The sequence below is a fragment of the Hordeum vulgare genome, chromosome 1H (genome assembly GCF_904849725.1).
Source record: "Hordeum vulgare subsp. vulgare chromosome 1H, MorexV3_pseudomolecules_assembly, whole genome shotgun sequence".
Taxonomy (NCBI): Eukaryota; Viridiplantae; Streptophyta; class Magnoliopsida; order Poales; family Poaceae; genus Hordeum; species Hordeum vulgare.
The window spans coordinates 24614420-24638065 of NC_058518.1; the positions used below are offsets into that span (position 1 = coordinate 24614420).

Here is a 23646-nt window from a genome sequence, read left to right on the forward strand (position 1 = left end):
CCATCATTATTTCAACCTCCATGTTGTGCTGATCTATCCATGTCATCGGCATCCTCCCGCCATTCCTTATTACCTCTGACTGCTATATGGAACAATCAGGAGTAGATGGAACTTGGGAGCACAAAGGGATCAATTCCTACTTATGGTTAAGAATCTAGAGGAAACGCAAGGTAAAAGAATAGCACTGCTTACAGAATTATAATTAGGTCTCTCTTTGTTTTCTAATTATCTATCCAAAAGGTATTATTATTAGTGAGTGCCAAATATTTGATACTTTGGCATTCTCTTGTTATTTCAGAATTTCCGTGGGATTTACATTGGACACTAGACTATTTCACATCTCAAAATTCATGTCCTTAATTACTTCCAGGTACACCTTCCCTTCTTCCACTTTAAATTTAGACCTCCCCTTCTTCCACTTTCAGTTTAGCTCTTCAGTTAATACAAGTTGTGGCTCTTTAGTAGGTCAGGCACTTAACCAGAAGGAAAAACAGTAGTCGTGCATACAATGCAAAGTTAGCAACAAAACTGAATTTGGTTGTGGAGAAAATCTTGATTGAGTCATGTAACAAGTCCTCGAGCATGAACCATTTATACTAAATGGAGCCGACCAGGAAGCTCTTCTTTCGAGGTAAAACTTTTTAACTTTATGTATCCAATGAATTTCAGAGTGATATTCATCTAAAAGTGTTCTTAGATAACTTAACATTTCGGTTTTTGGAGTGTTGAATTTTTGTGGAAAATTTGATGATCTCTGGTCAATGTGAAGAGGCTTATGAGCTAGAAGCAGACTATCAACTCAATACGTGTGTGTATTACTTAACAATGAAAAACTACCTTGCTATCAACTATGAAAAAGGGGTTCAGTCGATTATCTCAGGTAAGTACTTGCCTTAAGGTTAGACGTGGAATAATATAACTCTGATAGGGATAAGCTAGCTTATTTCTGTGCACTGCTACTTTTCACAAGAAAAATGTAGATGCCATAATAGCAGTGTGTAGTTAGCCAGAAATCCAGAATATATATCAATCTCAACCTTATACCTTCTGGAAACTTATGGATTTAATTAGTGTAGATGCAATATGCTACTGGATTCAAAACTAAAAGTAGGGGGCACCACAGATGCGTCTGGTCGTTGTGGGGTTCAACTTCGCTATGAATTAAGCCATGGAGCTTGGCGATGACAAAAATTGATGTCCAATACTGAAGGAAAATGTATTATTACCCTGCATTTTTGTTTGGTAATGTGGGTTCCAAGAGGACCAACTTCGATTATAACATTGTGCACAATTCACTTATAACATATATGACCAAGTAATAGCACAATGTTGCTGAACTGCAGACATACCCCTTCTGCGACATATGATGCATAGTGGATTATGTTTCTACATTATTTAGAAAAATACTTCTACACTAATCTGCTAAAGCAGAACATGTAAATGCTTACACAAAGTTCTTTTTAGGAGAGCAGTACAACAAATAGCATTTTTATGTGGTCTAGAAACTATCGTGAGATGTTTCCCTTTGTGGTGTTTCAAGTTATAAAGTAAAATAAATATCTTTTGTTGTCTCACCTTTTTAGTGTTCAACATTCATACAATAAACTTAATTATGTCTCTTATTTTGTGAAATAACGTTATCAATTACTACCCTTCTAATCTTACAAGGTCACGCAAATGCAGCATTTCGTTGGACAAGACTGATACTGATATAATCGAGATCATGCAGTGAAGGTTTTCTTCTATAATAGTGAGGGTTAATCCAGCATTTCTAAAGATGGGTAATAATGACGTTTCCTAGATGGAGTGTAGTAATGTCATGGTCCCTTTGATGACATACATATTTGTTCTTTGCTGTGAACTTAAAAGAACTGGAAAAATCAACCTATTAATTCAAAATTCAAAACCGTGGAACTGTTTTTTCTTTATTTTTGTATACTTCTCCTGATGTTTTGATGACAAGCACCTATTGCTAATCCGCATTTCATGATTACATGTTTTTCGCTGACTGATATAATCGAGATCATGTAGTGAAGGTTTTCTCCTATAATAGTGAGGGTTAATCCAACATTTCTAAAGATGGGTAATAATGACGTTTCCTAGATGGAGTGTAGTAATGTCATGGTCCCTTTGATGACATACATATTTGTCATTTGCTGTGAACTTAAAAGAAGTGGAGAAATCAACCTATTAATTCAAAATTCAAAACCGTGGAACTGTTTTTTCTTTCTTTTTGTATACTTCTCCTGATGTTTTGATGACAAGCACATATTGCTAATCCGCATTTCATGATTACATGTTTTTTGCTGACTGATATAATCGAGATCATGCAGTGAATGTTTTCTCCTATAATAGTGAGGGTTAATCCAGCATTTCTAAAGATGGGTAATAATGACGTTTCCTAGATGGAGTGTAGTAATGTCATGGTCCCTTTGATGACATACATATTTATTCTTTGTTGTGAACTTAAAAGAACTGGAAAAATCAACCTATTAATTCAAAATTCAAAACCGTGGAACTGTTTTTTCTTTCTTTTTGTATACTTCTCCTGATGTTTTGATGACAAGCACATATTGCTAATCCGCATTTCATGATTACATGTTTTTCGCTGACTGATATAATCGAGATCATGCAGTGAAGGTTTTCTCCTATAATAGTGAGGGTTAATCCAACATTTTTAAAGATGGGTAATAATGATGTTTCCTAGATGGAGTGTAGTAATGTCAAGGTCCCCTTGATGGCATACATATTTGTTCTTTGCCGTGAACTTAAAAGAACTGGAAAAATCAACCTATTAATTCAAAATTCAAAATCGTGGAACTGTTTTTTCTTTCTTTTTGTATACTTCTCCTGATGTTTTGATGACAAGCACATATTGCTAATCCGCATTTCATGATTACATGTTTTTCGCTGATATTGTTTACTCAATATAATGGTTTGCAATAGTCTTCTGCTCAATATAATTGCTGGTATAGAATAAATAAAACTACTTTATTTTCAGAAATTTATCAACCATTTTTAATATGTTTTTTACTACCAATTACGAAACAGAACAAATCAGTGCATCAACGAGGACCAGGGTTACCAAATGATGAGTTGATAAACTGCCAATAAGATATGAAATCAAGAGCCATGTGTTCCATATGATGAGCAAGAACAACGAGCAAGGCAAAAAAATTGGGAAAACAAAGATCAAACAAGTTGATAGGTGTTTATGATTTCAGTTCTTAGGAAGATTATTTAAGGTTGATTGTACAACAAGTTTAGAGTTGTCTTTTTACCTTACAACCTGATGTTGTAGCTAAAACTCCTAGCTCGTTACAATAAGATTTCAGTGTCTGATCTTGCAACTGCAGTACACACATTATACTCTGCTAAAACAAGTACCATTGTTCTGTTTTGCTAACCTGAATATTCAGTTTGTTGTCCTTAAATCCAAGAAACTTATTTTGTACTCCTGCAGTTTCATGATATAAGACGTTATTACATCCAATATGCTTACCGAAGAAATATATGGGCGCGACAACGCGCGCCAGCGATGATCTAGTATTCATATAACTCATACTCATACAATTCATACTCATATAACTCATACTCATATATCTCATACTCATATAACTCATACTCATATAACTCATATTCATATAACTCATACTCATATAACAATATCACTAATAATAATCCAGTTGACGTCTCACGCTGCAGGCGGTGGCAACCCAAAGATAAGGAACCATCACCGGATCATAGCTCGGGTGATGTCCCTGGAGAACCTGCCAGGTATTGGAGAACTTGGCATCCAATGCAACCATGTAGCGATAGACGTGCTCGTCCTCCTCCCTGACACGACGACATACCACCTCCGTGGGGGCCGGCTCCCTCGTCACCGATAATGGCCCACGCGACCGCCACCAAAGAAGCTCTGGGTCAGCGATGAGACCCGGATTCCGCACCAAGGTGCGCCCCCCGGAAGGTAGCACCTCCCAGTGCCAGCCTGGCGGAGCCCAGTCCCGGACATGGCGCCTATCAAGCAGGCTCTCGACGACGAGGATGCGGGCCGGGCATTGTCGAAGCTGAGACAGATTCCTCTAAGAAAATTTTCTTATTGTTTGCAAGTTTGAGGTAGTATGAACTAGAGGGGAGCGAGAGCGTGGTAGTACCGTGCGGGGGCAGGGTTGGAGGTGGCCGGTGGCGACGTCGGAGGTGGCCGAAGGTGGCGGCGCTAACCCTAGGAGAATGAGAATCGTTGAGAGGGGATGAAAATAAGTTGTCAACTATTTTCAAATAAACCACATAAATTACTTAATAAATATGGTTGAGGAACTTAAATAAACGACATATGATGGACACTCTTCTCTCATATATGGTGGACACTCCCTCACCGATTTTTCGACCGTCGATGATGGTCGCTACTCCTACTCCCCCTAGTGCATAACAAATATCTAGCACAAGGAGAAGGAGGAGAAGCGACTCCCACGACAACAGTCGGCATTCTTCTTCTCTCATATATGGTGGACACTTCCTCACCGATTTTTCGACTGTCGATGATGGTCGCTACTCCTACTTCCCCTAGTGCATAACAAATATCTAGCACAAGGAGAAGGAGGAGAAGGGACCCTCACGATAACAGTCGGCATTCTTCTTCTCTCATATATGGTGGACACTCCCTCACCGATTAAACTATTTCTATTAAACACTTACTAAATAAACTATTTCTAATAAACAGTTACTAAAAACAGTAAAAAACTACATTATGCTTATATTGAAATATAATGTAGCACAAGGAAATAAACTACTTGTGGCTAAAAAGTGAGGCATTACTAGATATATGTATTAGAGATGTTATATTGGATCCTTTCATCATTAGAGAAAAAGAGCCCAACATGTTTTCACAAAGACCAACAAATATGCTCGTAAGTTGTAATCTCAAGGATACTTTTTTTATACAAGAAGCCGCCCATACATAAAGTTGAAAGGAAAAAGATACTGATTTCACATATACAAGAATGACATTGATGAACTCGAATGACGGGGGGTGGGAGGAGTGAGGAGAGAGGAGGAGGAGGGAGGAAGGAGGAGGAGAACCAGGAGCGGCGGCGGCGGGCGGCGGACGACGGACGACGAGAACGGCGGCGGCGGCGGACGACGGGGGGTGCGGGGGGAGAGTGAATTGGAGTGCAGAGGGGATTAGGAGGGGCGCCCGATTGGATAAGGTGGAGAAGATATACATATCAGTAGCGCTCGTTTAAGGAAAGCGCTACTGCTATTCAACTTATCAGTAGTGCTTTACACAAGCGCGCGCTGCTACTAACGCTACCGTCTGTGCACCTCGTTGGGCCTCCTTTAACAGTAGGGCTGGATATATATCCAGTGCTACTACTAAGATTTTAGTAGTAGCGCTACTGCTAATTAGCAATAACGTTTTATGTTTTCCAACGCTACTACTGAGGTCCTGTCTATAAGGTTTTTCCTAGTAGTGTATGTTGGGGAACGCCGCAAGGGAAACAAAAAATTTCCTACGCGCACGAAGACCTATCATGGTGATGTCCATCTACGAGAGGGGATGAGTGATCTACGTACCCTTGTAGATCGTACAGCAGAAGCGTTAGTGAACGCGGTTGATGTAGTGGAACGTCCTCACGTCCCTCGATCCGCCCCGCGAACAATCCCGCGATCAGTCCCACGATCTAGTACCGAACGGACGGCACCTCCGCGTTCAGCACACGTACAGCTCGACGATGATCTCGGCCTTCTTGATCCAGCAAGAGAGACGGAGAGGTAGAAGAGTTCTCCGGCAGCGTGACGGCGCTCCGGAGGTTGGTGATGATCTTGTCTCAGCAGGGCTCCGCCCGAGCTCCGCAGAAACGCGATCTAGAGGAAAAACTATGGAGGTATGTGGTCGGGCAGCCGTGAGAAAGTCGTCTCAAATCAGCCCTAAAACCTCCGTATATATAGGTGGGAGGGAGGGGAGGAGGCAGCCTCAAAACCTAAAGGTTTGGCCGAAATTGGAGGTGGAGGAGTCCTACTCCAATCCTACTTGGAGTAGGATTCCACCTTCCCACTTGGAAACTCTTTCCACCTTGTGTTTTTTCCTTCTCAAACCTTATGGGCCTTAGTGGGAACTTATTCCAGCCCACCAGGGGCTGGTTTATCTCTTCCCATAGCCCATGAGACCCCTTGGGGCGTGACACCCCTCCCGATGGTCCCCGGCACCCCTCCCGGCACTCCTGGTACACTACTGATGAGCCCGAAACTTTTCCGGTAATGCACGAAAACCTTCCGGTAACCAAATGAGGTCATCCTATATATCAATCTTCGTTTCCGGACCATTCCGGAAACCCTCGTGACGTCCGTGATCTCATCTGGGACTCCGAACAACATTCGGTAACCAACCATATAACTCAAATACGCATAAAACAACGTCGAACCTTAAGTGTGCAGACCCTGCGGGTTCGAGAACTATGTAGACATGACCCGAGAGACTCCTCAGTCAATATCCAATAGCGGGACCTGGATGCCCATATTGGATCCTACATATTCTACGAAGATCTTATCGTTTGAACCTCAGTGCCAAGGATTCATATAATCCCGTATGTCATTCCCTTTGTCCTTCGGTATGTTACTTGCCCGAGATTCGATCGTCAGTATCCGCATACCTATTTCAATCTCGTTTACCGGCAAGTCTCTTTACTCGTTCCGTAATACAAGATCCCGCAACTTACACTAAGTTACATTGCTTGCAAGGCTTGTGTGTGATGTTGTATTACCGAGTGGGCCCCGAGATACCTCTCCGTTCACACGGAGTGACAAATCCCAGTCTTGATCCATACTAACTCAACTAACACCTTCGGAGATACCTGTAGAGCATCTTTATAGTCACCCAGTTACGTTGCGATGTTTGATACACACAAAGCATTCCTCCGGTGTCAGTGAGTTATATGATCTCATGGTCATAGGAATAAATACTTGACACGCAGAAAACAGTAGCAACAAAATGACACGATCAACATGCTACGTCTATTAGTTTGGGTCTAGTCCATCACATGATTCTCCTAATGATGTGATCCCGTTATCAAGTGACAACACTTGCCTATGGCCAGGAAACCTTGACCATCTTTGATCAACGAGCTAGTCAACTAGAGGCTTACTAGGGACAGTGTTTTGTCTATGTATCCACACAAGTATTGTGTTTCCAATCAATACAATTATAGCATGGATAATAAACGATTATCATGAACTAAGAAATATAATAATAACTAATTTATTATTGCCTCTAGGGCATATTTCCAACAGTCTCCCACTTGCACTAGAGTCAATAATCTAGTTCACATCACCATGTGATTCCAACGAATCCAACACCCATATAGTTATGGGGTCTGATCACGTCTTGCTCGTGAGAGAGGTTTTAGTCAACGGTTCTGAAACTTTCAGATCCGTGCGTTCTTTACAAATCTTTATGTCATCTTATAGATGCTGCTACTACATGCTATTCGGAAAAGCTCCAAATATCTACTCTACTATACGAATCCGTTTCACTACTCATAGTTATCCGGATTAGTGTCAAAGCTTGCATTGACGTAACCCTTTACGACAAACTCTTTAACCACCTCCATAATCGAGAAAAATTCCTTAGTCCATTAGTTACTAAGGATAAATTTCGACCGCTGCTAGTGATTCAATCATGGATCACTCTCTGTACCCTCAACAGACTTTGAGTCAAGGCACACATCAGGTGCGGTACACAGCATGGCATACTTTAGATTCTACGGCTAAGGCATAGAAGACGACCTTCGTCTATTCTCTTTATTCTGCCGTGGTCGGGTTTTGAGTCTTACTCAAATTCACACCTCACAACGCAACCAAGAACTCCTTCTTTGCTGATCTATTTTGAACTCTTTCAAAAACTTGTCAAGGCATGCATCTTGTTGAAACTTCTATTAAGCGTTTTCGATCTATCTCCATAGATCTTTGATGCTCAACGTTCAAGTAGCGTAATCCAGGTACTCCTTTGAAAACTTCTTTCAAACAACCTTGTATGCTTTACAAAAATTCTACATTACTTCTGATCCACAATATGTCAACCACATATACCTATCAGAAATTCTATAGTGCTTCCACTCACTTCTTTGGAAATACAAGTTTCTCATAAACCTTGTACACACCCAAAAACTTTGATCATCTCATCAAAGTGTATATTCCAACTCCGAGATGCTTGCACCAGTCCATTGAAGGATCACTGGAGCTTGCATACTTGCTAGTATCTTTAGGATCGACAAAACCTTCTCGTTGTATCACATACAAAGTTTGCTCAAGGAAACCGTTGAGAAACAATGTTTTGACATCCTACGTGCAATATTTCATAAATAATGCATCAACAACTAACATAATTCTAACAGACCTTTAGCATCGCTACGAGTGAGAAAGTCTCATCATAGTCAACTGTTTGATCTTGTCGAAAACATCTTTGCGACAAGTCGAGCTTTTCTTAATAGTGACTTATCACCATCATCGTCTGTCTTCATTTAAAGATCCATCTTTACTCAATAGTCTTATGACCATCAAGTAGTTCTTTCAAAGTCTACACTTTGTTTTCATACATGGATCCTCTCTCGGATTTCATGGCTTCCAGCCATTTGTCGGAATCTGGGCCCACCATCGCTTTCTCCATAACTCGTAGGTTCACTGTTGCTCAACAACATGACCTCCAAGACAGGGTTACCGTACTACTCTGCAGCAGTACGCGACCTTGTCGACCTACGAGGTTTGTAGTAACTTGATTCGAAGCTCAATGATCACCATCATCAGCTTCCACTTCAATTGGTGTAGGCGCCACAGGAACAACTTCCTATGCCCTGCTACACACTGGTTGAAGTGATGGTTCAATAACCTCATCAAGTTCTACTACCCTCCCACTCAATTCTTTCGAGAGAAACCTTTCCTCGAGAAAGGATCCGTTTCTAGAAACAAACACTTTGCTTTCGGATCTGAGATAGGAGATGTACCCAACTGTTTTGGATATCCTATGAAGATGCACTTATCCGCTTTGGGTTCGAGCTTATCAGGCTGAAACTTTTTCACATAAGTGTCGAAGCCCCAAACTTTCAAGAAACGACAGTTTAGATTTCTCTAAACCTCAGTCTATACTGTGTCATCTCAACGGAAATACGCGGTGCCCTATTTAAAGTGAATGCGGTTGTCTCTAATGCATAACCCATAAACGATAATGGTAATTCGATAAGAGACATCACAGCATGCACCATACTAAATAGTGCGTGGCTATGACGTTCAGACACATCATCACACTATGATGTTCCAGGTGGCATGAACTGTGAAACAATTTCCACATTGTCTTAACTGTGTACCAAAAACTCGCAACTCAGATATTCATTTCTATGATCATATCGTAGACAGTTCATCCTCTTGTTACGACGAACTTCACTCTGAAACGGAATTGAACTTTTCAGTATTTCAGACTTGTGATTCATTAAGTAAATACTCTTGTATCTACTCAAGTCGTCAGTGAAGTAAGAACATAATGATATCCACTGCGTGCCTCAGCACTCATTGGACTGCATACATCAAAAATGTATCACTTCCGACAAGTTACTATCTTGTTTCATCTCAATGAAAACAAGGCCTTGCTCCTGTGGTATGATTTGCATGTCACTAGTGATTCGAAATCAGGTGAGTACAAAGATCCATCAGCATGGAGCCTCTTCATGCAATTTATACTAACATGACTCAAGCGGCAGTGCCACAAGTAAGTGGTACTATCATCATCAACTCGTATCTTTTGGCACCAATATCATGAACATGTGTAACACTACGATCGAGATTCAATAAACCATTGAAGGTGATTATTCAAGAAAATAGAGTAACCATTATTCTCTTTAAATGAATAATCGTATTGCAATAAACACGATCCAATCATGTTCATGCTTAACGCAAGCACCAAATAACAATTATTTAGGTTTAACATCAATCCCGATGGTAGAGGGAGCGTGCGACGTTTGATCATATCAACCTTGGATACACTTCCAACACGTATCGTCACCTCGCCTTTAGCTAGTCTCCGTTTATGCCGTAGCTTATATTTCGTGTTACTAATCACTTAGCAACCGAACCGGTATCCAATACCCTCATGCTACTAGGAGTACTAGTAAAGTACACATCAACATCATGTATATCTAATATACTTCTCTTGACTTTTGCCAGCCTTCTTATCTACCAAGTATCTAGAGTTTCTCCGCCTCAGTGACTGTTCCCCTCATTACAGAAGCACTTAGTCTTGGGTTTGGGTTTAATCTTGGGTCTCTTCATTAGTGTAGCAACTGTTTTGCCATTTCACGAAGTATCCCTTCTAGCCCTTGCCTTTCTTGAAACTTAGTGGTTTTACAAACCATCAACTATTGATGCTCCTTCTTGATTTCTACTTTCGCAGTGTCAAACATCGCGAATCGCTCAAGGATCATTGTATCTATCCTTGATATGTTATAGTTCATCACGAAGCTCTCACAGCTTGGTGGCAGTGACTTTGGAGAACTATCACTATCTCATCTGGAAGATTAACTCCCACTTGATTCAAGCGATTGTCGTACTCGGACAATCCGAGCACATGCTCAACAATTGAGCCTTTCTCCTTTACTTTGTGGACAAAGAATCTTGTCGGAGGTCTCGTACCTCTTAACAAGGGCACAAGCATGAAATCACAATTTCATCTCTTTAGAACATCACTTATGTTCCGTGACGTTTTACAACGTTTTCGGCGCCTTGCTTCTAAGCCATTAAGTATTTTGCACTGAACTATCGTGTAGTCATCAGAAACGTGTATGTCGGATGTTCATAGCATCCATAGACGACACTCGAGGTGCAGCACACCGAGTGGTGCATTAAGGACATAAGCCTTCTGTGTAGCAACGAGGACAATCCTCGGTTTTACAGACTTAGTCTGCAAAGTTTGCTACTATCAACTTTCAACTAAATTTTCTCTAGGAACATATAAAAACAGTAGAGCTATAGCGCAAGCTACATCGCAATTCGCAAAGACCATTAGACTATGTTCATGACAATTTGTTCAATTAATCATATTACTTAAGAACTCCCACTCAAAAAGTACATCTCTCTAGTCATTTGAGTGGTACATGATCCAAATCCACTATCTCAAGTCCGATCATCACGTGAGTCGAGAATAGTTTCAGTGGTAAGCATCTCTATGCTAATCATATCAACTATACAATTCATGCTCGACCTTTCGGTCTCATGTGTTCCGAGGCCATGTCTGCACATGCTAGGCTCGTCAAGCTTAACCCGAGTGTTCCGCGTGTGCAACTGTTTTGCACCCGTTGTATGTGAACGTTGAGTCTATCACACCCGATCATCACGTGGTGTCTCGAAACGAAGAACTGTCGCAACGGTGCACAGTCGGGGAGAACACAATTTCGTCTTGAAATTTTAGTGAGAGATCACCTCATAATGCTACCGTCGTTCTAAGCAAAATAAGGTGCATAAAAGGATTAACATCACATGCAATTCATAAGTGACATGATATGGCCATCATCACGTGCTTCTTGATCTCCATCACCAAAGCACCGGCACGATCTTCTTGTCACCGGCGCCACACCATGATCATCCATCAACGTGTTGCCATCGTGGTTGTCGTGCTACTTATGCTATCACTACTAAAGCTACAGCCTAGCAAAATAGTAAACGCATCTGCAAGCACATATGTTAGTATAAAGACAACCCTATGGCTCCTGCCGGTTGCCGTACCATCGACGTGCAAGTCGATATTTCTATTACAACATGATCATCTCATACATCCAATATATCACATCACATCGTTGGCCACATCATATCACAATCATACCCTGCAAAAACAAGTTAGACGTCCTCTAATTTTGTTGTTGCATGTTTTACGTGGTGACCAAGGGTATCTAGTAGGATCGCATCTTACTTACGCAAACACCACAACGGAGATATATGAGTTGCTATTTAACCTCATCCAAGGACCTCCTCGGTCAAATCCGATTCAACTAAAGTTGGAGAAACCGACACTTGCCAGTCATCTTTGAGCAAAGGGGGTTACTCGTAACGATGAAACCAGTCTCTCGTAAGCGTACGAGTAATGTCGGTCCAAGCCGCTTCAATCCAACAATACCGCGGAATCAAGAAAAGACTAAGGAGGGCAGCAAAACGCACATCACCGCCCACAAAAACTTTTGTGTTCTACTCGAGAAGACATCTACGCATGAACCTAGCTCATGATGCCACTGTTGGGGAACGCCGCAAGGGAAACAAAAATTTTCCTACGCGCACGAAGACCTATCATGGTGATGTCCATCTACGAGAGGGGATGAGTGATCTACGTACCCTTGTAGATCGTACAGCAGAAGCGTTAGTGAACGCGGTTGATGTAGTGGAACGTCCTCACGTCCCTCGATCCGCCCCGCGAACAATCCCGCGATCAGTCCCACGATCTAGTACCGAACGGACGGCACCTCCGCGTTCAGCACACGTACAGCTCGACGATGATCTCGGCCTTCTTGATCCAGCAAGAGAGACGGAGAGGTAGAAAAGTTCTCCGGCAGCGTGACGGCGCTCCGGAGGTTGGTGATGATCTTGTCTCAGCAGGGCTCCGCCCGAGCTCCGCAGAAACGCGATCTAGAGGAAAAACTATGGAGGTATGTGGTCGGGCAGCCGTGAGAAAGTCGTCTCAAATCAGCCCTAAAACCTCCGTATATATAGGTGGGAGGGAGGGGAGGAGGCAGCCTCAAAACCTAAAGGTTTGGCCGAAATTGGAGGTGGAGGAGTCCTACTCCAATCCTACTTGGAGTAGGATTCCACCTTCCCACTTGGAAACTCTTTCCACCTTGTGTTTTTTCCTTCTCAAACCTTATGGGCCTTAGTGGGAACTTATTCCAGCCCACCAGGGGCTGGTTTATCTCTTCCCATAGCCCATGAGACCCCTTGGGGCGTGACACCCCTCCCGATGGTCCCCGGCACCCCTCCCGGCACTCCCGGTACACTACCGATGAGCCCGAAACTTTTCCGGTAATGCACGAAAACCTTCCGGTAACCAAATGAGGTCATCCTATATATCAATCTTCGTTTCCGGACCATTCCGGAAACCCTCGTGACGTCCGTGATCTCATCTGGGACTCCGAACAACATTCGGTAACCAACCATATAACTCAAATACGCATAAAACAACGTCGAACCTTAAGTGTGCAGACCCTGCGGGTTCGAGAACTATGTAGACATGACCCGAGAGACTCCTCGGTCAATATCCAATAGCGGGACCTGGATGCCCATATTGGATCCTACATATTCTACGAAGATCTTATCGTTTGAACCTCAGTGCCAAGGATTCATATAATCCCGTATGTCATTCCCTTTGTCCTTCGGTATGTTACTTGCCCGAGATTCGATCGTCAGTATCCGCATACCTATTTCAATCTCGTTTACCGGCAAGTCTCTTTACTCGTTCCGTAATACAAGATCCCGCAACTTACACTAAGTTACATTGCTTGCAAGGCTTGTGTGTGATGTTGTATTACCGAGTGGGCCCCGAGATACCTCTCCGTTCACACGGAGTGACAAATCCCAGTCTTGATCCATACTAACTCAACTAACACCTTCGGAGATACCTGTAGAGCATCTTTATAGTCACCCAGTTACGTTGCGACGTTTGATACACACAAAGCATTCCTCCAGTGTCAGTGAGTTATATGATCTCATGGTCATAGGAATAAATACTTGACACGCAGAAAACAGTAGCAACAAAATGACACGATCAACATGCTACGTCTATTAGTTTGGGTCTAGTCCATCACATGATTCTCCTAATGATGTGATCCCGTTATCAAGTGACAACACTTGCCTATGGCCAGGAAACCTTGACCATCTTTGATCAACGAGCTAGTCAACTAGAGGCTTACTAGGGACAGTGTTTTGTCTATGTATCCACACAAGTATTGTGTTTCCAATCAATACAATTATAGCATGGATAATAAACGATTATCATGAACTAAGAAATATAATAATAACTAATTTATTATTGCCTCTAGGGCATATTTCCAACAGTGTATATGTCTGCCACCTCGATGGCGGTTGGATCTATACGCGGGCAACCGTCCTGGCACACCCCGCTTGTTCCCTTTCAGTCATTAATTCCCACAACAACAACTTTTTTGCAGAAACATATATTACATAGATTGTGTTGCAAAAAATTTATGCAACAAAGATTGTGTTGCAGATTTTGTTTTCAACACAGATTGTGTTGCGGATTTTTTTACAACAAAGATATTGTTGCATATTTTTTTCCAACAAAGGTATTAGCAGATAAAAGTTTTGCAACATTGGTGATGTTGTAGAATCTTTCTTGCAAGAGGGAGGACGTTGAAAGAAAAAAATCATACAAAAAATCCAGGTTGCACGAGCCTCCGTTGCTGCAAGAAGTCCAACATCTCCGTCCCAGCCGCACGAGTCTCCGTCGCCGCAAAAAATCCATGCTAGCTGCAAACTCTTTTTTCGAAACAAAGACTTGGTTGCAGAAAGAATAGACACACAAGGGGTTTCTCCCCACCGTGCAACCAAGTGTCAATCCAACGGTCGCGGAGGTGACGGATGCCCGCAGGCGATCGGCCGACTGAAGGTAAGACTTTCGCAAGTCATATCTTACCTACTAATAAAGCACGGATCGCTTCTGCCGTACGTCATTAAATTTACCCCTAAAGTTGATCAAAATTACCCACCAATGCCACCCGTAAGTGACAAAAACGATTCGTTTTTTAAACTTCGATTCGGTTCTTCTTTCTAATTCTAAAGATATCGGTTCCTGTGTTAGAACTCAAGCGTGAGGCTAGCCCAGACGGTTTGGTCCTGGTCGTCCCACCTAGGAGACCCAGGTTCGATCCCTGGGGCGGCCTACAACCCTTTTTTCTTTCTTTTTTTGCACTTCTTGACCTAGGAGACCCAGGTTCGATCCCTCGGGCGGCCTACAACCCTTTTTCTTATTTTTTGCACTTCTTGACCTAGGAGACCCAGGTTCGATCCTTGGGGCGGCCTACAACCCTATTTTTCTTATTTTTTTGCACTTCTTCTACATTTTTTTCTCTTTTGGCTTTATTTTGATAAACTTTACACAAATGTTAATCATGGATTAAATAAACGTTAGCTTTGTAGACAAAAAAGTTTCCATATATACAAAAAAATGTAGAGTGCGTTTGGATAATAAATAATATTTTTTTTTATATTTTGAAAAATATTGATCATCTAGGAGACCCAGGTTCGATCCCTGGGGCGGCCTACAACCCTTTTTTCTTTCTTTTTTTGCACTTCTTGACCTAGGAGACCCAGGTTCGATCCCTCGGGCGGCCTACAACCCTTTTTCTTATTTTTTGCACTTCTTGACCTAGGAGACCCAGGTTCGATCCTTGGGGCGGCCTACAACCCTATTTTTCTTATTTTTTTACACTTCTTCTACATTTTTTTCTCTTTTGGCTTTATTTTGATAAACTTTACACAAATGTTAATCATGGATTAAATAAACGTTAGCTTTGTAGACAAAAAAGTTTCCATATATACAAAAAAATGTAGAGTGCGTTTGGATAATAAATAATATATTTTTGTTATATTTTGAAAAATATTGATCATCTAGGAGACCCAGGTTCGATCCCTGGGGCGGCCTACAACCCTTTTTTCTTTCTTTTTTTGCACTTCTTGACCTAGGAGACCCAGGTTCGATCCCTCGGGCGGCCTACAACCCTTTTTCTTATTTTTTGCACTTCTTGACCTAGGAGACCCAGGTTCGATCCTTGGGGCGGCCTACAACCCTATTTTTCTTATTTTTTTACACTTCTTCTACATTTTTTTCTCTTTTGGCTTTATTTTGATAAACTTTACACAAATGTTAATCATGGATTAAATAAACGTTAGCTTTGTAGACAAAAAAGTTTCCATATATACAAAAAAATGTAGAGTGCGTTTGGATAATAAATAATATATTTTTGTTATATTTTGAAAAATATTGATCATCTAGGAGACCCAGGTTCGATCCCTGGGGCGGCCTACAACCCTTTTTTCTTTCTTTTTTTGCACTTCTTGACCTAGGAGACCCAGGTTCGATCCCTCGGGCGGCCTACAACCCTTTTTCTTATTTTTTGCACTTCTTGACCTAGGAGACCCAGGTTCGATCCTTGGGGCGGCCTACAACCCTATTTTTCTTATTTTTTTACACTTCTTCTACATTTTTTTCTCTTTTGGCTTTATTTTGATAAACTTTACACAAATGTTAATCATGGATTAAATAAACGTTAGCTTTGTAGACAAAAAAGTTTCCATATATACAAAAAAATGTAGAGTGCGTTTGGATAATAAATAATATATTTTTGTTATATTTTGAAAAATATTGATCATCTATTTAGAAAACTTTAAATGTACATAAAAAAATGTTTCCAGTGTATAAGAAAACATATACAAAAATATATAATGTGTATGGAACAAAGTAGACATAAAAATAGAATTTTTTAAAAATGTTAATCGTGTATTTGGATAATGTAAAACATGTATATAAAAACTTTCATGATGCATACAAAATATGTAAAATGTGTATTAGAAAATCAGACATCAGAACTAAATAAAGTTTTTGATTTCACACGCAAAAAAATGTATCTAATGTATAAAAAGTATGCAATGTTGTTTATACAAACTTTACGTAAACAAATAGCTTAGCTCTGATTTTTCATATATAAAAACTGTTTTGATAATAATTTTTTAAAAATATTGATGTTGGTATGCAACTATGAACATTTGGTATACATGTACTTACAAATTAATTATTTTCGATGAAGCTGCCTAATATGTTTGCAATCAAATTAAGATTTGACTTAGATTAAATGCAAACACATATATCAGCAAGATAAAAATAATGCTCTTATGCATATGCTATCATTAATTAACAAAACATACTTTGCCATCTTCGTCATAATGCAGATATTTGTTGGCATCATCGAGGGGAACAGAGACCATGCAACTTGAAACATCAAGTAAGATCATATCCATGTTTACTTATTATATGTTCATTAATAAAATAAGTTCACAAGACATGGATTTAAATTGTTTGGAATACTTGTACTCAATGTTCTTGCATGCTTTTATTTCTTGATTTGTTCATTATATATGCATCGAGTTGGTGTATACTCCCTCTCTAACTAAGTATACTGAATATATTGAATGTTTTTCTCAAAGAGAGAGAAGAAGAGAGATCTTAGGACTGACCACAATCAAACATGTTTTCATTGTATGAGCATTGAGGCCATTGTCGACAACACAAATGTGATGCCATGTGAAACTGAAAAATGTGGGCCTATTAAGGTCTTGAGTCGTGGTTATTGGATTAAGAGTGTGTGTTATTTTCTCTCCCGTTGCAACGCACAGGCTCTTTTGCTAGTAGAGTTTTAAGCGATTTCCTTCCTTAAAAAAGAGAGGGGGGGGGGGGGAGAGAGAGAGTTTCCCCTCTAAAACGACTTTTGTTTCGGTGCATCATCGTTAGACGACGTGCCAGCCTTGGAGGCGTAAACCAGGGAAGCCCGTGTCCGCAAGCGACACGCCGGCCGTTCCGAATCCCGTCCGTCCATCAAACCCGTCGACGATCCCGTCCGTCCATCGAACCCGTCGGCGATCCCGTCCGTCCGCACACGCCCGCGGCGCCGGTTAAATCCCTCCCCACCCCGCACCGCTTCCACTGGCTTCCAGAACTCTCTCCCCCCGTCCGTCCCTCCTCCTTATCTCCAGCCCGGACGACCCCGCCGCCGCTCCGTCCGACCTAGGGTTCTGCGCCGCCGCCCGGCTCCCGAGGTTCGAGATCACGTCCTCCTCCTCCTCCTCCTCCCTCGTTCTAATCCAGTCTCGCCAGCGCTCGTTCTTTCGTTCGTTCGTCCGGAACGATCGTGCCCGGGGGTTTGTAGTCTGGGCGGCATGCGCCGATCCGAGAGCGATCTGTAGACCTCCCGTCGGCGGTTTTTCGGATTTCGGGCGGATCTAGCTGGATCGCGTGTTGGCGAGGGATGAGACTCGATTGTTTGGGTGCTTTAGGTCCTTCGTGCGGTGATCCGTTGGGGAATTGGTGATCCGCGTACGCCTCTCTCGCCGCTGAGACCTCCTGTTTGGAGGTGGATTTCGTCAGCGTGGTTTTGATTTTCTATTTCGGCAAGGAGCGAATTTGATTTTTTTTGTTTTTGTTACATGTGCAAGTGTATAGTAGAAATCGGGATGGCCTCTAATTCGGTTGTACGAGGATCCAACAGTACAGTAGTGCGGGAAGCCACTACTTATAATTGTCAATCTGCCATTAAAGTTGAGTCCCAACTTATGAAGTGAAAAGGATATGATGTTGCTCATATAATATTTCAACTGTATCTCTTGCCAAGGGGAGAGTTGGTAGTTAGTGCATAATGTTTATATTGGTCAGATATATTTGTTAAAAGGGAGTCAGTCAAAAGACTCTATTTTATCATCAAGTAAATAGGATGTGATGTTGGTCATATAATCTTGGTTATGTACATAATATCTTGCTGAGATTTCCATCCCTAAAGGTACGTAAATAGCTGTATTGGAGTGTACCAAGTGTTTCTGTGCTGTATTTTATTCTATTTCTGATTCAGCGCAGAAGGAGAGAAGAATAATTAGAAGAGTTAACTCAATTCAAAATTATATGAGATGAATGGTCTTTTTAGAGGTTCCACTAGTGGGCTACATACGGAGCAAAATGAGTGAATCTACAATCTAAAATGAGTGAAACCTCTAGAAAGACTTATATTTAGGAATGGAGGGAGTATATTAGAATCATAGTTATTTTGGAATCTGGATACTCTGGATAATTGCAACTTAAATTTATGAGTTTTGTCTTCTGCAACTTGATATAACGAGGTTTAATGAAAAAGGTGGGTAGCACTTCTAGTCCGTGAAATCCATGTACAATGGTTTCATGCATAACAGTTAACCTCTTAATCAATGATTTCATTTACATCAGTATTTTAAATTTGACAATTCTGGACTATCGCTAGCCTAGAAGTTGTCCATGAGATGTAAGGGTGGCAGTTATATATTTCACACTGGAGGGACTTCAAGCTTTAGTTGAAGATATATGTAGATTCTATCTGTCTTATTCTATAACGGATGTGATCCTTTTTAGTTCTGTTGAATTGTCTACTAGGAGCAGTAAAATTTATTAGTTAGGGCCTGATAGAGTGATAGTTGAATGGTCTGGTATATTCGGTTTGCTATCAAGCCCATCTAATGTCATCTTACCCTGTCTCATCTATGCTGAATCACACTCCACAGTGAGTACCTTCAAGCCCCATGAAATTGGGTGTATATTATCTATTTGGATGTGCTAGCTGTTCTCTGTCAAACAGGAAATAATATCTCTGAGTAGCCTTTACCATGTTATATATTGATTTCTTGGTTTTACATTTGTCATTTTTGTTCATTGTGAAAGGGACTGATGGGGTGTTTTTCTAATTTTCAGGAGATGCCTCGTTACGATGATCGTTATGGAAACGCACGCTTGTATGTTGGTAGATTGTCCTCCCGTACTCGTTCGCGCGACCTAGAATATCTTTTCAGCAAATATGGAAGGTAATGACAATACTGTGCACATTAAGAGTTTGGCAAAAGCTTTCTGGTGTAACAGACTTTCTGACAAGCTTTTAACTTGTGAATATGGTTCTGTGCAAATTCAATATGTGCTTTTCTAGGGTTGTGAATCACCATTATTGCAGTGCTTGTTAGAATAGTTGACACCATAAGTACTTAGGCCCAGTTCTTTCGACAGCTTACTGTGCCCAGTTCTTTTGACAGCTTATTGTGGCATAAGCCACTCCGTCCCAGCTTATTTGAGGAACAGCCCCTCCCCAGCTTATTCTAAAGCTGCCCACAAATAGTTTTGGGGCTTCTAAACTAGTTAAGGGTTAATATGTTTATAGAAGCCCCCCAAAATTTTAGTGTTTGCTTCAGTAATAAGCTGGGGAGGGGCAGCCTATTTTGGCAGCCACTAAAAGAACTGGGCCTCACTATAGTTTTAATTTTGTCAAATAAATTAGGCTGTTTGTTTCTTAAACTTTCTGAACTATAAGGTGCATGCCTTCTGCTATAGAGTGAACCAGTTGGTCTAAATGAATTTTTTCGTACCCTTGTTTTTCCTGGGCGGTTTATACAAGCTGGGTTGGTCATAGTCTTTTCAAGCTAGTTTTTGGTGTTATATCTGTTATTTCTCCATGTATGCTGGAAATTTGACTCCCAGGTCCTGTGTGTTTAACTTGAATGGTCTCGTTTGACTGGTTTTCGGTTTATAGCAGCTGTTGGGTTCTTTTCAAACTAGTGTTTGGTGTTCTCTGTTATTTCATCTGTATGCTGTAGATGTTTGACTCCCAGGTCTTGTGTGCTTAACTTAAATGATCTTGTTGAAGGTTTTTCCGTTTTTAACACAATCCGGGAGGTATGTGGTGGAAGGGTGCCCTTGGTGGAATTGGTGGCCATTCTTCCAAAGTTTGTGGAGGACTTTGGCGAAGGGTGCCCTTGGTGCTTGGTGTAATGTTATTGACTGTTTTAGTGGAAGTTACAAGATGGTGATGCATTTGAGTACTTAAGTCCTGACGGCTTACTGTTTGTGGCAACCGTTTGCGCAGAATACGGGAAGTGGAATTGAAGCGCGACTATGCATTCATTGTATGTGAATTTTACTCTCCTCAACCTTATTTGTGCCCTTTCGAGTCTTAGCATACTTAAGATCTATTTTGTTCACATATGAGGTCCACCGTTTGTTTTGCCTGTTTTCTGTATCTAACAGGAATTCAGTGATTCTCGTGATGCTGATGAAGCCCGGTACAATCTAGATGGCAGGGATGTTGATGGGAGCCGCATTATTGTTGAGTTTGCTAAAGGGGTAAGTTGCCCTTTGGGCTGTCCCCTTTGCGGGCATAATGATAATGATATTTTTTTGTCCTTCGTTATGAAGCTACTAGCAACTTTGTTGTGTTGTCTCTTATGGTTTATGTGTTCAGGTTCCACGTGGTTCTGGTGGTTCACGAGAGCGTGAATATGTGGGGAGAGGGCCTCCTCCAGGAACAGGCCGTTGTTTCAACTGTGGTATAGATGGTCATTGGGCCAGGGATTGCAAGGCTGGTGACTGGAAGAACAAATGCTACCGCTGTGGAGAAAGAGGCCATATAGAGAGAAATTGCCAGAATAGCCCGAGGAGTCTCAGGTATTGATTGATAGCTTTGTTTACCTCCATGGCAATACTCCAATGATCATGTATCTAGTACATGAAAGTCCTTACTTAATCTTTTTGATGGATATGTTTTATTAGGCGTGAGAGAAGCTATTCACGGTCCCCATCTCCACGTCGTGGACGGGCCCGCAGTCGGAGCTACAGCAGAAGCCGTAGTTACAGGTATGCTGAGCAACCAACCTGCTGCTACTCTTGGGCTTTTTACTTAATAGTTCTGTCTTGTATTCTGTTTTCTCATATTTCCTCCTGTAATCAGCCGATCTAGGTCCAGATCTTACTCAGAGTCTCCGAGAGGGCGCCGCACAGAGCGTGATGAGAGGAGATCGAGGAGCATTAGCTACAGCAGGAGCCCCAGGCGATCACTCTCCCCAGAAGCTAAGGAAATGGACCGTAGCCCCACACCTGATCGCAGTCGGAGCCCCAGGCGATCCATCTCCCCTGTAGCAAAGGATAATGGTGACAGCCCTCGGGGCAGGAGGACAAGCAGGAGCCCTTCTGATGGCTACCGTAGCCCTGTGGCCAATGGGCGCAGCCCTAGAAGCCCTGCTAACAATGGCAGTCCCAGTCCTGCCAGGGACAACAAGGGCAGTCCAAGCCCGAGGGGCAACAACGGTAGCCCTAGTCCTAAGGGCAATGGTAATGGTGGCAGCCCAAGTCCAAGAGGCAATGGCGACGGTGATGGCCTTCGCGGCTCAGGCTCACCCAGAGGAAGAAGCGCGTCTCCCTGAAACATGGAACCATTTTCCAGTTTCTCGTCGCTACATGTGGCTGTGACATATTTAAAGTTTTAAGATGTTTTGCAGTGAATTTCCTATCTGTTTCCTAAACCTGGTATTTTGTTGCTCGATGCCTTGGGGGGGATTTGCTACTCTTGTTATGTTGTGTGTAATGGATTGGATTGATAGTACTGTTATTTATTTAGCATAAGAATATATGGTATCAGTCTGTGATAGCCTTGTGGTCTGGTTGAGGTTCGTGTCTGCTTCCAATGCTCGTAGAACAGCTCTTTTTGGAGTCGCCAAAACGTTTTGTGGAGTAGCAGATAGCAGCGTGCGAATTTCTTATCACACGCTGGATTGAACACATTTCATTTCAAAAGCTAATGCACACGTTCGACTTAGACATGCAAAGATCAATGTCATCAGTTTCTGTGCTCCATGCCATCTTAGATTGCATTATCGTGTCTGTGCTCCATGCCATCTTGCCATCTCAGAATGCATCATTGCCACCGAATGGTACCCTCTCGCATTTGCCTCCTAAAATGGGTGTTTGCATCATTGCCACCGAATGGTACCATCTCGCATCTGCCTCCTAAAATGGGTGTTTGTGCTGCATGCCATCTTAGATTGCATTATCGCATATCACAATGATAGCGGTTCTTGGTGACCCTCTTGCATCACTCGAGTTGAAGCTTAGGCACCCCATCTCTTCCTTTTTTTTTAAAAACTTTCGTAGCTTCATTCCCTCTATCTTCAACTTTTCTTGTTTTCTCTTCTCTGTATTCATTCCTTGACTTTTCATCAACTCGTTGATCTTGTATTTCATCGTCTTCACCTTTCCTTTTCTCCGGACTCCTTCGAGCTCATCCTTTCGTTGGGATGCCCAATGCTACATGCTAAAGTGGAACTCCTAGAAATCGTCCCACATTGTCCACCACCATCATCTTCCTTACCGTCATCCAAACTCTGGATAGAAATAGCTCCATGATCTCACATTTTTTTGGAGCCTCGACATTCCTTGCTTTTCACTTGTCATTATCATGCAGGCCGAATGATTTTCCCTTGGGCTTGGGCATTTGTTTGACGATACTTTTCTTGGGCTATCATCCTAGAACATACTTTTTTCCAAGAGAACTGTCTAATTGGATTAAAGAAGGAGGGCAAAAGAGCGCTAATTACATAGATGTGGCGACTAGCACTGCATCAAGTAGTACGGGAAAAAGACGGCCCCATAAAAGAACTGCATAAATCTGAAGCACTACTCTCACAACACTAATTCCGGGCACCGCCCGACTCCCAATTTGGGGCTTCACATACCAAGTCATCCATGGCCACCCCAACCATTTAATTTGTCTACGGAGTTAAAAATCCTCGCATTCCTCTCGCGCCATGTGCCACATGATGAGCATCACAATGTAGCTCGCCTGTTTGGTGGAGGACCTTACCGAAAAGAGGCCCGGTAGCTAAACCATGACCGCGTCACCGAGACGACAGGAGGTCAGATCCAGCTGAGGCAGATGGAAGTGCACCGATGTGTGCCGCCAGAGGGATTGGGACCAAGGGCATTCGATGAGCAGGTGGTCAGTTGTCTCCAAATTCCATTGACACAGCCGCCATAAATAAGAGTTAGGCCATTGC

At 42.0% G+C, this 23646-nt stretch overlaps 1 protein-coding gene across 2 annotated transcripts; it reads left to right on the forward strand.

The window, feature by feature from the left end:
• The first annotated feature begins 17745 nt into the window (after nt 1–17745).
• LOC123396792 (serine/arginine-rich splicing factor RS2Z33-like) lies at nt 17746–22241 on the forward strand. 2 transcript variants are annotated; one of them, XM_045091672.1, is made up of 7 exons: nt 17746–17853; nt 19526–19635; nt 20685–20724; nt 20846–20941; nt 21060–21262; nt 21368–21451; nt 21546–22241. In XM_045091672.1, exons 2-7 carry the CDS (start codon nt 19529–19531, stop codon nt 22015–22017), a joined length of 1002 nt encoding a protein of 333 aa, XP_044947607.1. In that variant the 5' UTR covers nt 17746–17853; nt 19526–19528; the 3' UTR covers nt 22018–22241. The 2 variants fall into 2 exon arrangements, with proteins under 2 accessions (XP_044947607.1, XP_044947570.1); XM_045091635.1 differs by lacking the exon at nt 17746–17853 and adding an exon at nt 20466–20586 and having other exon boundaries at nt 19542–19635.
• Nucleotides 22242–23646: the final 1405 nt, after the last annotated feature.

What these genes read in the sequence shown, in the direction of transcription:
- LOC123396792 (XM_045091635.1), top strand. An exon ending in TTGTTGAGTTTGCTAAAGGG is followed by an intron (nt 20,942 to 21,059) that starts GTAAGTTGCCCT and finishes TTATGTGTTCAG; the next exon opens with GTTCCACGTGGTTCTGGTGG. An exon ending in AGCAGAAGCCGTAGTTACAG is followed by an intron (nt 21,452 to 21,545) that starts GTATGCTGAGCA and finishes TCCTGTAATCAG; the next exon opens with CCGATCTAGGTCCAGATCTT.